The sequence below is a fragment of the Quercus robur genome, chromosome 12 (genome assembly GCF_932294415.1).
Source record: "Quercus robur chromosome 12, dhQueRobu3.1, whole genome shotgun sequence".
Taxonomy (NCBI): domain Eukaryota; kingdom Viridiplantae; phylum Streptophyta; class Magnoliopsida; order Fagales; family Fagaceae; genus Quercus; species Quercus robur.
The window spans coordinates 21781590-21796532 of NC_065545.1; the positions used below are offsets into that span (position 1 = coordinate 21781590).

Below are 14943 nucleotides of genomic sequence, written 5' to 3' on the forward strand. Positions count from 1 at the left end.
ACTTTTATATAATTTTTGTAAGTAAGTGGCTTAAAATATTAATAATACTTAACCACTTAAACATATAGTTTAATTATAAAGTTGGGTCGGGGTGTTACAATATTAAGCAGTATCAACATCACATCTACTCTATTTTTGTCACATGTGATAGTTCTTTTGTCACATTAGGTGGTTCCCTTACTTTTTTCTCACATTTGACAGTTTCATCCTCACATTGTGTAGTTCCAACATCACATGTGACAATTCTTTTGATACTTCAGTGGCTCCCTCATTTTTTTTCTCATATTTGACAATTTCATCCTCACATTGTGAAGTTCCAATATTACATGTGACAATTCTTTTCTCATATTTGGTGGTTCCCTTACTTTTTTTCTCACATTTGACGCTTCCATCTTCACATCGTACAATTTCAACATCACATTTGACAGTTCTTTTGTCACATTTGGTGATTCCCTTATTTTTTTCTCACATTTAACGGTTCCATCGTCACATTGTACAGTTCCAACATTACATTTTATAGTTCTTTTGTTACATTTAGTGGTTCCTTTATTTGTTTCTCAAATTTGATGGTTCTATTATCACATTGTGCAGTTCCAATATCAAATTTTACAGTTCTCCTATCACATATAATGACTCCTTTATTTTTTTCTCAAATTTGATGGTTTTATTGTCATATTAAGTAGTACCAACATCGCATCTGACTCTATTTTTGTCACATTTAATGGTACACTATTTTTTATTCTCAAATTTGATAGTTCTATTATTACATTGGGCAATACCAACATCACTTCTGATCGTATTTTTGTCACATTCAATGGTACTCTATTTTTTTTCTTACAATTTACAATTCAATTGTCACAGTAGGCAGTACTAATATCACATCTAACCATAATTTTACATTTGGACCTACTACTGAAGTCACTTTTTTATTTACTAATAATCGCTCATCACAATAGTAATTTTTTTAAAAGTTATTAAAAAATTTAGATCTAAAATCTAAAACCAAAAAAAAAAAAAAAAAAAAGCATCCTAAGAAATTAGCCCAACCATAATAATTACTTTTGTTCACAAAAAAAAATCAGCTGGTTTTATCTTGGTTTCTTCCACACTTAATTGGTGTACCAATTAACTTCTTACGTATCCCCCCTTGGAAGCTTCCATCACATTTATGGGCATACCTCCCTATAAAATAACCTAGTTGAGGTCACTTTCTTGATATTTATATTTTTATTATTTATATATACTATAAAACTGAAGATGTATAACCTTGTATGCTCTCTAATTGTTCTTATGCAATATCTGCAACTTAATCATAGTTTTGTATTTATTGTGGTGTCTAAGGTTGGAAATAGGGTAACTATACAATTAGCAAGTTATGCAAAAAAATCCAATCCAAAGATTGTTGACAATTTTAAAATTTTCAGTAAACACTTGAATTGAAACTACAAATCCAATATGAAATAGTCATCAATCAAGGCTACTACACTGGGTTTTATGTTTTTTAGGCATTTTCATTAGATCCACGTGTGCAGAAGTGTCCCAAATGACTAGTACCAACATCACATTTGATTGTACATTTCTCACATTCGGTAGTATTTTAATTTTTTCCTCACATTTGACAGTTCCATTATCACATTGAGCAATACTAACATCACATGTGATTGCACTTTTGTCACATTTGATGGTTCCTGTAAGGTTGAATTTAATCAACCATGTGTTGGCTTTATTCCATGACAAATTTGCTTGTAATATAGCACTTAGAAACCTTGTATTTAGGTGGGAATCATGTAAGGGTAGTGTGTGAGAGAGTGTGAAGAAATGCTCAAGACAGTGCAGTGAAGCAGAGACTCGTGGCTAGGACTCGCGGGTGGCTCGCGGCTTGCAAGCCGCCAAAGTTGCTCACGTGCAGAGCATGCAGGGGAGCTGAACAGTCACGCCACCTGGAGCACTACACGACAAAAATCCAGACTGGCCATTAAGTTAGCTCGCGACTTGAACTCGCGACTCAGTCAAGTCGCGAGGTCAAGTCGCCAGCCAGCCCTGTTTTTGGAAAAAAAAAATGACTCTTCGTATTCCATTCTCACACCAGTATAAATACCTCTCATTCCCACAAGATATGTGTGGTTATTCAGAAAGAAAAACCCTAAGAGAGGTTTCTTCAAAACACCCACCCAATTAGAGAGAGCTACTCATTCTTAAAGAGAAATTTTTGTAGTCTCTTCTCATTCCCTCTCTCATTGTCATACCTATTGAGAGGAGATTTCTATCCAAACACTACCCACACCCATTCAGAGTGTTGAGTGTTTTTGGAGCTTTGGGAAGCATTGGAAGATGCCAAGGATGGCTGATGCTACGGTCTAGTAGCGGAATCCGGTAAGCTAGAAAAAAAAAAGGTTCGGCGCAACCTCGTTGGAGCAAGAAGCTTGGAGAGCTTAGGTACATCGGGTAGATTAGGCTTGGAGGGTCTATTGCTGTTCATGTATCCCAACTACATTTTCTAGTGGATTATTGACCGCTTGGAGGGCGGCGGAGAGGTTTTACGTCGAGGGCTTTGGTTTCCTCTTCGATAACACATCGCGTGTTGTCTTTGTGTTTGCATCTCTCTTCCCTTTATCTTTGCCTTTTATTTTCTGCTGTGGATGTGATTTATAATTGGCTTAGATTGATTTCCAATTCTGTTTATAGCTTATGTTCATTTTCCGCACACTAGTTGTTTGTCATAAAGCTTGAATTGGTTATTTTGTAATTTGGGGGTCTAAACGTTCAAAGGTGTTTTGTACACGTTTTTGAACTCTCAGTTCCCTTATTTTTTTTCTCACATTTGATGATTCCATTGTCACATTGGGCAGTACTAACATCACATTTGACCGTACTTTTGCCACATTTGGTTGTACTCTTATTTTTTTCTCACATTTGATAGTATCATCTTCAAATTGTGTAGTACCAACATCACATGTGATTGTACTTTTGTCACATTCCGTGCTTCTTTTTTTTCTTTTCTTTTTTTCTCACATTTGATGGTTCCATTGCACATTGGGCAGTACTAACATCTTATTTGACTGAACTTTTCTCACATTTAGTGATACTTTAATTTTTACTCACATTTGACAGTTCCATTGTCACATTGAGCATAGGGGTGGGAAAATCTGACATGACTTGCAAACCTGACACGACTAACCCGTTTATAAACAGGTCATGCGTTAAGGCTAAACAGGTTCAGGTCATATTCGGGTTAACACAACTAATCTGTTTAAAAACGAGTCATGTTTGTGTTCAACATGCGAACCTGACTGACCTATTTAACATGTTTAGCTTCTTAAATTATTAATGTAAGGACCATAATTGATATCCTAGCCCAAGATATGAATGGACTTAGGCCCAAAAGTCCAGAACAGTGAATTTGTAGAGAATGAGTTAGAAAACTGGGTTTTAGTTAACCAAACAACAAGTTAGGTAGGTTTGATAACAAAAGAATGAAAATATACAAGTGTAAACTAAAGAAAAAACATCATCGGCAAAGTCCGAGGACACTGGTTCTTATATAATGTTCTTAGGTAATTTTACAAGTCTGGTTGTAGATTGCTACAGTGTTTCTTTTTTTATTTTTCCGATCCCCTTGTCTCAATGCCACTTCCTTCTTTTATACTGTCTCTCCTTTTCATCTTCACCTTCCACGTGCATGCCAGACGATTGGGGTGGATAGTTGTCTCATCAGCACTCCCCATAAGTCCTTATGTAATAGCTGTAAGGCTGAAATCCACTGTTCAGGCATTACCTCCAAATTAATGCGGCCAGAGAGTTAGCTGCAGTGCATTTAATGCAGTGGTAGTAGCTTTCTCCTTAGATATTTTAGAACTCCTCCCTATCTGATGTCTTTGCAATGCTTATCCGCTCCAACTAAATTTCCGGGATCGTTACCTTTGTTGACAGGCTATCTCTTAGGACCTCGGCTTTGTCTAGCCAAGGACGCATTCATCCTCGGCCCACTCTCATAAGCCATTATGACCAAAACTAACCTCTTTATTCATCAACACAGTCTCTTCTGATGAAAACTTCTCCTCAGACAGATCCTTGTCCTCGTCTTGGGCGATGGGCCCAAGATACAACCAGATAAAGAACTCCTAGGCTCAACATCCCTACAATTAATTATTTTGATATTATTACTTATTTTATGGTTGTTTTTATATGTTTATTACTATATTTATAGTTGTAATTGTATATTAATTTTAGATATATGAGAATTGATAAAAATTATATAGGTTAGGTATGACCTATTAATAAAAAAATTATTAAACGGGTCATTTATATTAACTTTTACATGACTTGTTAATTAAACAAGTTAAACTTGTCAGGTTAGGTCGACCTGTGTTAATAAACAGGTCATGTTCGGGTTGAGAATTCCTGACACGTTTACTAAACAAGTTAGGTTCGGGTCAACTCATATAGTCAAATACTTATGGCTTGACATGACACGAACCCGACCCGCGAACACAAATTGCTACCTCTAATTGGGCAGTACCAATATCACATGTGACCGTACTTTTGATAGTTCTCTTATTTTTTTTCCTCACATTTGATGGTTCTTTTATCACATTAAATAGTACCAATATCACATATAACAGTACTTTTGCTACATTTAGTTGTACTAGTATTTTTTTTTCTAACATTTAATGGTACCATCTTCAAATTGTACAGTATCAAAATCACATGTGACTGTACTTTTGTCATGTTTGGTGGTTCAATTTTTTTTCTCGCAAATGATGGTTCTATTGTTACATTAGACAGTATCAACATCACATTTGACTGTACTTTTCTCACACTTGGTTTTACTTTAATTTTTTTCTCACATTTGACGATGCCTTTCTCACATTGTGTGCAGTACCAACATCACATGTGATTGTACTTTTGTCATATTTAGTGGTCCCTTTATTTCTTTCTCATATTTGATGGTTCCATTGTCACATTTGGTTTTACTTTAATTTTTTTTCTCACATTTGACGATGCCTTTCTCACATTGTACAATACTAACATCACATGTGACTGTACTTTTGTCACATTTAGTGGTCCCCTTATTTCTTTCTCACATTTGATGGTTCCATTATCACATTAGGCAGTACCAACATCACATTAGACTGTACATTTCTCACATTCGGTAGTACTTTTGTCCCATTCAATGGTTCTCTTTTTTTTTTTTTTTTTTTTTTTCTCACCAATTACTATAATACCTCTAAAATAAGAAAATTACCGAAATACCCTTAGAACCTAAAATATGGAAAAAAAATCACCCTAAAACTTAAAAATTACTATAAAATCCAAAGAATGACTGAAATAACCACGAACTTAAAAAATGACCAAAATAGCCTTAGGACAAAAAAATTACCACGTGACCTTGAAACTTAAAAAATGACTGAAATTACCATAAAACCTAAAAAATGACTAAAATAACCACGAAATCTAAAATATGACCAAAATACCCATTGAAACCTCTATTCGCAAACCAAAATGAAAATAAAAATTTTATACAACCACTCTATTTGCTTGATTTGAAACCCGTTGATTTTGAAATTAATGGATTTAAAAAGCCTTAATTTGAAATCCATTGATTTTTAAATTCCTTGTTTAGGTCTTTTTATACAATGAAGGATTTGAAATTTCATTGTTTAGATACATAAATTTGAATTTGGATTTGGATTTAAGATCAATAAAATATTTTTTCCAATTATTATTTCTCTAAAACCTTCTACATTTTAATTTTAGTAACATTTTTTAATAAATACATGAGATAATAAAAAAGCCATTGATAATCCAATTGACAAGATGATGACTAAAAGTCTATCATCATAGCTAACTAATTTTTTTTTTTTTTTTTCCAACTATTGACAACTAAAATGTTCTATATCAACATAAAGAGAGAGCCTAAATGCATGAGTTTTTTCTCAACATTTAAAATCTCAAACTAAAAAATTGTTTCAATAACAACTAGAAAGTTCTATTTCAAGAGAGTCGATAAAGTATCCAAAATATGTGTTTTTTGCACAAAATTCAAAACAAAGAAGCCATTGATAGACCAATTGACAAGATAATGACTAAATATCTTCCATCATAGCTGACTAAAAAAAAATGTCTTGCCAACTAAAATATTTTAGAGAGAGAGTACTCAAAATACATGGGTTTTTTTAACAACATTCAAAATCTCAAACTTAAAAATTGTTTCAAAGTGGATCTTTTCTACTCTTTTTTCTTTGTCAAGGCTCAATTGCATAACTGATTGATACCAAATGTTGACGTGTTGTTGTGCAATAGGAGAATTCATCAATTTTCTCCTTCCTCAGTCATAAATTCAACTGCATCGTCCACATATTTTGCACCAACTCCAATAGCTCTATCCATCCCACACAAGATCTCAATGTCCTCCAATTGTCAATAACTTTGTTTTTATAAGCACATGCTTTTGTATTTTTCTAAGGAGAAAAAAAAGAAGAAGCAATGAGTTAACTTAAATAAAATAAATTGGACAATAAAACAAAGGAAAGGGGAAAAAATAAAATAAAAAGCAGGACATTATGTGATGATTGTATTAGTGATAAACTTATGTAGAAATGAAAGGCATTATGTATCTACAAAATTTTCTCAAAGCAATCTTTAAACACATGGACAAAACTTGTTATAGCTTGAAAACTGCAATACCAGGAAGTAGTCAGCACACAGCCATATAGTTGAGTTAGCCTTGGAAAGTCATTCAATTTGGGCAGATCATAGCAGATACAAAGTCTATAGTTTTTTATTCCAAAATTTTCCATAAGATTATGAGTTACCAAAGATGAAAGATGGCTATTTTTTGTAAAATTAGATCACAATCCATGAAAATATAGTCATAAAGGAAAGAATTGGAGTGTCATTCTTTTATCTGACCAGTTAAGACTTTTACTTTAAACCGATTGAGAGAGGGAGAGCAAGTAATTGTGGCTGTCAACTAAAGCAAATGGGGAAAGCTTGGGCAGGGAGTTGATCATTGGTTTGTTTTAAAGAAGCTCTCTTTTCTAATGTTATAGGAGTTGAGTGTATTTGCTGTAACAGAAGTGGGGTCTTACCCTGTCACTGATATTTGTGTGTTTCCAGGGAGCTTTACGTTATTCCTTTGGTTATTGTAAATCTAGTCTCTATAGAGTGATGTACAGAGAGTGCAGGGTTATTAAAGATCTATGTGCAAGGTTAATAATATATATCTTACCCATAAAGAAAAAAAGGAAAAGAAAAAAGAAGAAGTAAAGAATACTAATGCACTAACAAACCATGTAAATCTGCGTTTACATTACAATGTTTGAAAACTCAACAATACAAATTTAAATAAAAGGAATGTGCAAAGCTAATAATCAATATGTCTACTTGCAAGTTAGCAAAATTAATAGTATTGTTACATGAATGACTCAATGAAATAATCAAGCAGTTTCTGAGTAGAACACAAAGCCAAATGTAAATTTTGTAAGAAAGTGAAAGAGAAGCACTAACTAGTTAAGAAGTGCTCTCAATTTTCCTGTTAATTTTCTTTTTCACTCTTGGTTATCTTGCCTAATTAAAATTTAAACACAAATCATCCATTTGAATGCTTAGACCTTAGAATTGTATCTTTCAATTTCTGTAATTTATGTGTGTATCAACTCTCTGGACTAAGCACTAGACATAACTAGTTGCATTACAAATGTTCTCAACAGCATTTGCCTAAGGGTCTTGCTCTCTTTGTTTCATATGAACAAATTTCCAAGAAATAAAATAAGCATATAATGGTATGAAGAAATGAATATGAAAAAACTCAATTTACCTTGTGAAATTCACAAGAAAACCATGTCATTGAGTAATCTAAGCACCACCATCACAAAAAGCAGTTCGCTTTCCCTTATTTAGCCATCTGGAAATGCCACTGATAGATTCAACATTGTCAATATGAAAATTACGGGATATATCAAAACATTTTGTTATTTTGATATGCAATCTCTTTAATCTTTTTTTTGTGTGTGTGTGTGTGTGGATAAATCAACTGAAAAGTCTATAGCCTATTAGCTCAGACACCAGAAACAACCTGTGATGCTATTCCCAAAACAAGGAAAATAGCAAGCCAAAATGCAACACAAAAGCTCTTAAACTCTAAAGCTAGAAAACAACTACTCAAAACAAAATTCAAACCTTGACTTTGAAATGTGCAGTAGCAACAGAATTACAACCGGCTATTTTCTTTTTCAACATACTCAAGGAATCAACCAAATTGACTGACTCTCTACATCTATAAATAATAGTGTTGAGTAATTAAAATGATGTACACCAAAGAAAAGATATGAAATAGAAACAAAGCAATAGCAACTCCTCCTTAGGAGTTAAGACATAGTAGAAAAAATGTTATATTTTTTATAAAAAGCCTTCCACCTTAAATACAAAGGTGTGGCCTTCTCCTTTGCTAACAATTAAAAAAAAAAAAAAAAAAAACCAAATTTCAGCACCACACTAACAAAAACCCAAACCCCCTAATCATTGAACACAAAGCCACAACAAGTTTAGAAAAACCGAATCCCTATGAAGCATTTTAACAAGCACTTTATGTGCCACTTGAAAAGAAATAACCAAATTAGTACCTCTTCAGCATAGAAGTACTGCCAACGTTGTGGTACAATGAAATTTAAGAGCGAAATTCCAAAAAATTCTCAAAAACCAACCAAGAAATTAGGGTTTTATTCTATCCTTACCTTAAAAATCAAAAGATTTGATCCTTTAAGAAACCTTCAGCGGTTGGTAAATGGGGATGCCGACGAGATGACGGTGAAATTGATGGACATAACATAAGGAACCCATTTGAGAAGAAGGAATCTGGGTTTTTTAAGAGAATGCCAGAGAGGGAGGATGGGAGAGAGGATGGGGAAGAGGACCCACTGTTTTTCTTTTTGGCTTTTATATGTTTACTTGGTCTACCGGTAGTAGGTTTCCACTAAACTTAAATTAATGGTTAAGATTTGTGGATTTTCGTTGCTAAATAACTGTAATATGCTAAGTATTTCGTTAGTTGTCCTGTTACGAAACAATTTGTAATAATAGCATCTCGAGTTTCTTAAACTCGAGATTCAATTTAAAAATCGAGCTTTTAAGACTCGTTTTTGTTGTTTTTCAGTTGCTGACATGGCGAAAGTTTCCACTTGGATAGCGAGTTTATAAAACTCGATTTTGGAAATCGAGTTTTATAAACTCGCTTTTGGAAATCGAGTTTTATAAACTCGCTTTCGCTTTAACGCTTTTTTCCCTTCCCACTTAAAACAATCTACAGAGACCCGTTCAAAATCTCTCAATCTCAGACACCGCTCTCTCAAACTCTCTCAAACTCTCTCAAACTCTTCCCCTCACTGTGAAAATTTCAAAATCAACTCACTCTCAGACACTCCGCTCTGTCAAACTCGCCGTGCCGAAGGTGGTTCTCCCATTGAGACTCAGCCACCGAAACTGAGTTCTGCTCCCATTGACAGTGAGGCACTCAAAGTCAGTACTGCTCCCATTGAACCACCGTGCGCCTAAGGTACTCTCTCTTTCTCGAACTCCAATCTTAGGTTTTGGAATTTCATGATGTTTCCTATTTCGTTTTTCAATTTCGGATCTTTCTGGGTTTTGGTGGTTCATGTCATTTCAGTGAATGCATGTATATTATTCTGTTTGGTTGTTTGGGAAATTAAATTTAGCAAAACTGATTGAGCATTTGATTGGGTTTCATTAGTGTAAAAAGTGTTAATATCTGGATTACATTGATATTTAATCTAGTTTGTTGGGGTTTCATTTGATTTGTTTGTGGGTTTTGTTTGATTTGTTTGTGGGTTTTGTTTGATTTGTTTGTGTATCTTGTTTCATGGTATTTTCACTGATTTGTTTTGGGTTTGTTTTAATTTTCTGATTGTATTTTCGTTTGTGGGTTTGTAAAGCAAATTATGGGTTTGATGAAATGGTTCTATGAACGGTGTATGAGTTGTGAAGTAATAAGTGAGAATATTCATTTGAAAAAAATGAGAACTTACACCTGAAAAACAATGGAAGGAAATGGAGTCAACAAAACAATACATCTAAGAATTTTTTTTTATTGGGTTAAAAATACTCAAATCAAGCCAAGGAACGAAAGATAAAAAAATATTAGTTCAAGAAGAGGATTATACCTGTGTTTGGAGTGTTTGGACCAAGAGCGATTCTGTGTTTTGCATCTCAGGATGAACCAGAACCTATGGATCTTATATAACATTGGTCCACAAATCTGTTTTCTGCAATTACATTTTTATTTTTATTTTATATTTACTTATCTGGGGGAAGGGAGGGAAAAAAAGAAGAAGAGGAGGAGGATTATAAAAAAGTCTTTTTCAATTCTTAACCACCCAAAGGTTAGGAACCTCATGTGTAACTAAACATTAAGAAGTTGATGCATTGGGGTGATTGTGCAGAGGTAACACTAAGCTGAAATTAGAAGTTAGAAGTTAGAAGTTAGAAGTTAGAAGTTAGCCGTCCACACTTACTGCACCACCAACAACATAAAATTTAGAAGTCAAACACCATCAAAGAAATCTTAAAAAGTGGGAAACAGAGTCACACCTGCAGACTTTTGAAAATAAAGTTTGATAACTACAGATCCAATGCTACAAAAACAAAAGCAGAAAGTTATAAATCTTAAATATGTATGATAAGATTGTACAAAAAAAAAACAGTAGACAATATAATTAGCCCAATAAACTCAAAGAGATGGTACCAGAAGAGAATGTAGAGCTGTTTCAGCTTGATTTCCAAGGAAATACTGCAGAGCCATAGCAGCATGCTCCTGCAATAGGAAAATGCTAAAATAAGTAGGAAGTTTTAACCACCTGAACTAGGAGAAAGATAAAATGACCAGCAAAGGCTATTACCGTGATGCGTCTAAATACATGATAAACTGAAAAACCTCTAGAATGTATGTAGTTGCCTCCCTGTTAAATACAGTAGAAATCAAATACATTGCAGCTAAGCACCCTCAATAATAAAGGAAAAAGATAATAGTAAAACAATAAGGCTCAATAATTATAAAAAATAAAAATAAAAAAAGTACAAAGACAACATAAACATAAGCATTTACAATATGAAAGCCAGGGAAAAACTAAAAGCTTCAAAATAGAAGACAAAATAGATCACAATATGTAAAAAGATAAAGATTTTGCAAAATAAAGGGGAGGACAAAAGATATCCACACTTCCACTGCCATGAAGACAAGTAGTCAGTTTACCGTTTAGCCCACAAATCTAACAATCTTCAAGTAAAATCTCATATGGCACTTAAAGGAGAAATCAGAATACTCACATAAAATGTAATCAATCTTAACTTGTGATCCGGATATTATCTCAGAGATGAGGAATGGAACAATGAATCATATGGGTCTCCAAGTAAACAGAGAATAGCATGATATGATATTTAGTTAAAAAATTAAGATATCTGGATATACAAGATTACCTCATCTGGAGAGAAGAAAGCAACTGAGTCAGGGTCAATAGAACCAGCTGGATGCAGAGATACAACTGCTCTGAAGACAGATGGAAACAGCAACTCAATTACAGCAATCTTCTCTACAGCAACCGCACTCAACGATCCTGCTCTTAGTTTATTTGAACTGTGATAATTATGTTCTTTAGATGTTTCCATGGAAGCCTCATTAGTTGAAGAGGGCAGCAAAGAAGCTCTTTTCAACCAGTCCAATCGCTCATAAGTGAAAATTTTCAAATTTGGCACTTCTTTTTCCAAATGCATTAGAACATCTGATAGTGTCTTAAAACCGCTAAGCTCTTCTTGATGATTTTCCATCGGTACTTGGGGACCACAAAGTTTCTTTGAAGCTGATTTGGCATCCTGATCATGTAATCCATCATCAAGGTGAGGAAAAAATCATCTTTTCTGATCAGTGAAGGCCTTGAGAGCTAACCTGCAAATATTCAGAAGCATAACTAATCAGTAACCAGTTGGTGCATGGCCATTGAAGAACATGCAGTGGCAATTTATTAAGACTAGAAGGGGTATGTGCTAAGTAATATATTAATAATAACAATATATTGATCAGTTTAACACTTAAAACAATTGCTCCTTTAGTATGAGCATGGCATGACTAAAAATATAAATTCCTACATCCTCAAGAAAATATGTAAGAGCAGATCAATGTAGTTTTTTTTTTTTTTTTTGGTAAGTAGCAAGATCAATGTAGTTGTATCTTGTATGTAAACCTAATGCAATAGCATTATGAACCAAGAAGTCTCCAGGCAGAAGCCCCATTCCCCAATTGATTAACTGATTCAGACCAAACGCAGCATTGGTAGAATGCGGCCTTGTCGTATGGTCTTTCTTTCACGGTTTTTTTTTTCTTTTTTTTTTGGCCAGCAGGAGTAGAGCATGCACTACAGCCAAACTTTTATGAATTATGGATCTTCTTCGATTGATGGATAACAACAATAAAGTGGGATAGCAAGTCCTATGCACAAGTTTTAATAGTGGTTTCTAATGCACAAGAATAGAAGCCTTTTTCTTGAGTTGCAGAAGTATGCAACAGGATAAAGGAAACAGATTGAGAAACTTTCTTGAGTCTGGCTATTTGCTAACTTTTTCCTGCTAATGTGAAGCAGTGAGAGGTCAACTGGTTGTTGGACTGAAATATGGTGTGTTCCAGCAAAGCACTGGGTTGTTGGTAACTTCCTTCATATTCATAGAGATAGGTAGAATACATGAGCCTCTCAAAACGTTTGAAAAAGGGCCTTATTAGTTGTTGCATGCATAGGCATGGTAACATCTGAGCAACCTGAGAGAGGGACAGAAATTTCATGATTGAAAGCCACTTGATCCTTTCGATAAATAAAACCAAGGGGCATAGATTGAGACCCAATAGCCCTTCCGGTTCTAGCTTCACCTGGGCTTGATTACTGATCTTTGGCTTTTTTTTTTTTTTTTTTTTTTTTGGGGCTATCCCAAGGTAGTCAAATGCAAAAGGTGACCTTAAGATGCCAAGACCTTGTATTGCCCAAGGCGTGAGGCGACAAAAAGGCGCAAGCCCAATTAAAACGAGGTGCCAAATTCTAAATATATTTATTATACATATAGAATTTAAATCATATGTTTATAATGAATTGAAATACTATAATCAATTGTTTTTGACATGTATTGCATGAAGAAATTAGGTCTATTAATGAATTTCAAAATAAGCTTAATACAGTTTAGGTTCCACGGATTATTCTAACAATGGGTTTTATAACAAACTTCTATAAATTCAATAGTATAACAAACTTCTATAACATAGGTAACACTATGTTGGGATGCATGTCTTACAGGTATATGTGCAAATGTACAAGTGTTAAAGAAGTCAAGTGATAGGCTGTTACTAGTAGAAACAGTGATGTCAGGTGGTTGTTGTTAGAGGTGTTTGAGGTAGTCAGTTAGTTGTTACAGCTGATTAAGTAGTTAACAATTGATCTGCTCAATTGTATTGCTGTATTATGATCAATTGATGAATAAACCAGTTTTACCTTTTAGTCTTTCATTCTCTCTCTCACATCTTAGGAAGCAACGCTACCCTCGAATCTAGCCATCGCCTTAATTTTCATACTCTTTAACTACCCAATATCCAAGATCCTAACACCAAAGCTAGCAATGACAACTGGTGAGCTGCCTTCTCCATGAGAAGATAGGCATCTAAGGTAGTAGAAGATTTAAAATGTACAAGCATTATCTTTAGCATATACAGATCATAATTGATAAATTAAGAAATTTTTTAATAATCCCAGGAGAACACAAAGAACATTTAGTATGAGTGTGAAAACATGAAGTTAAAAGAGGCCACCGTAACATTATCAAGAAAGAATAAGTTGAGTACATCTATCTTTATAATGTTATAAGTGGCAGGAAACATGATACTCACACAGTCCATATATGTTCAACCAATTGATAAATAAGCATGCTAAAAGTTCATAACCAACACAAAGCAGAATTAATGAAAGTAGTCATTTTATTTGGTACAGAATTCAATTTCTTTTAATTGTAAAAGTTTACAAAAATATTCCAACTCCAAAAAATTCATTATGTTTTTTTCTAACTTACCAATTCTAATTTCTTTGATTGCGTAAACATCATCGATTTGCATGTTTTTTGGTATGATTGCGAACTTACGTTTTTTGAAGAAAATTCTATTTTACAGTAGCACTCCTTTGCCCCTACACTATTAATGATCTCACAGTTGCATTGTTTGCAGTATGGAGCCTCGGATTGATGAGGAGTTAGAGGTCTTGGACCCCGGTCCGCGTCAGAGGTCATTGTTGACACGACAGCCATATCATCGATCAGAGGCCATTTGGAATGGCGAGGTGAAATTTCTAGTTCTAACAACTGCTTTAATATTTACGTTGTCTTTGATTGTTAGTTAGCAAGTTCTTTCAATGTTGTATTTCTAGTTCTAACAACCGCTATAATTTTGATCGATTTTGTAGGACTCGGGCCCACTTACGTGCCGTGGTCGCACTAAGGAGATGGCAAACGTTCAGATGCAAGATAATCGAGTCATTGATATTATCAAATTGCTAAGGCTAGAAGGATTGTTTAGAGCCCCTTCAAGAGAGATAGACAATTGCCTAATATCGGCCCTAGTTGAGCGATGGCGGCCGGAGACTCATACTTTCCATCTTCCACATGGTGAGATGACAATCACCCTACAAGATGTGGAGGTAATTTTCGGACTTCCGATAGACGGTGACGTCTTGGTTGGGCCGACTGCTGTGGTGGATGATGCGGGTTGGAGGCGATTGTGTATGGAGTTGCTGGGTTTTAGTCCGCCGAATGACAATAAAACATTGGTGGGGCAAAGAATTCTCATCAGCCGACTTGTTGAGGCAGTTGCAGCGCCATTGCCTCATGACGCAACGGAGATGCAGATAC

The 14943-nt window shown here is 34.5% G+C and overlaps 1 protein-coding gene and 2 long non-coding RNA genes across 3 annotated transcripts; 1 reads left to right on the forward strand and 2 right to left on the reverse strand.

The window, feature by feature from the left end:
* Window positions 1-6083: 6083 nt before the first annotated feature.
* LOC126709612 (uncharacterized) lies at window positions 6084-8929 on the reverse strand. The gene is made up of 3 exons (XR_007649437.1): window positions 8736-8929; window positions 7820-7918; window positions 6084-6461 (listed from the first exon to the last, which is right to left on the reverse strand). It is a non-coding gene; the product is annotated as an uncharacterized LOC126709612 (long non-coding RNA).
* Window positions 8930-9231: 302 nt separating this feature from the next.
* On the forward strand, window positions 9232-14790 carry LOC126709613 (uncharacterized). The gene is made up of 3 exons (XR_007649438.1): window positions 9232-9553; window positions 14264-14375; window positions 14499-14790. It is a non-coding gene; the product is annotated as an uncharacterized LOC126709613 (long non-coding RNA).
* LOC126709611 (mediator of RNA polymerase II transcription subunit 27-like) lies at window positions 10535-11961 on the reverse strand. The gene is made up of 4 exons (XM_050409912.1): window positions 11491-11961; window positions 10914-10973; window positions 10760-10828; window positions 10535-10649 (listed from the first exon to the last, which is right to left on the reverse strand). The coding sequence occupies exons 1-4, from the start codon at window positions 11836-11838 to the stop codon at window positions 10569-10571; spliced, it is 558 nt and encodes a 185-aa protein (XP_050265869.1). The 5' UTR covers window positions 11839-11961; the 3' UTR covers window positions 10535-10568.
* Window positions 14791-14943: the final 153 nt, after the last annotated feature.

Bases quoted from the DNA above. Each gene is read 5' to 3' on its own strand.
- LOC126709611 (XM_050409912.1), bottom strand. From the start codon at position 11,838: ATGGAAAATCATCAAGAAGAGCTTAGCGGTTTTAAGACACTATCAGAT. The intron at 10,974-11,490 runs GTAATCTTGTAT...TGTATTTAACAG, and splicing joins CTTTCTTCTCTCCAGATGAG to GGAGGCAACTACATACATTC. The intron at 10,650-10,759 runs GTACCATCTCTT...TTGTTTTTGTAG, and splicing joins CAGCTCTACATTCTCTTCTG to CATTGGATCTGTAGTTATCA.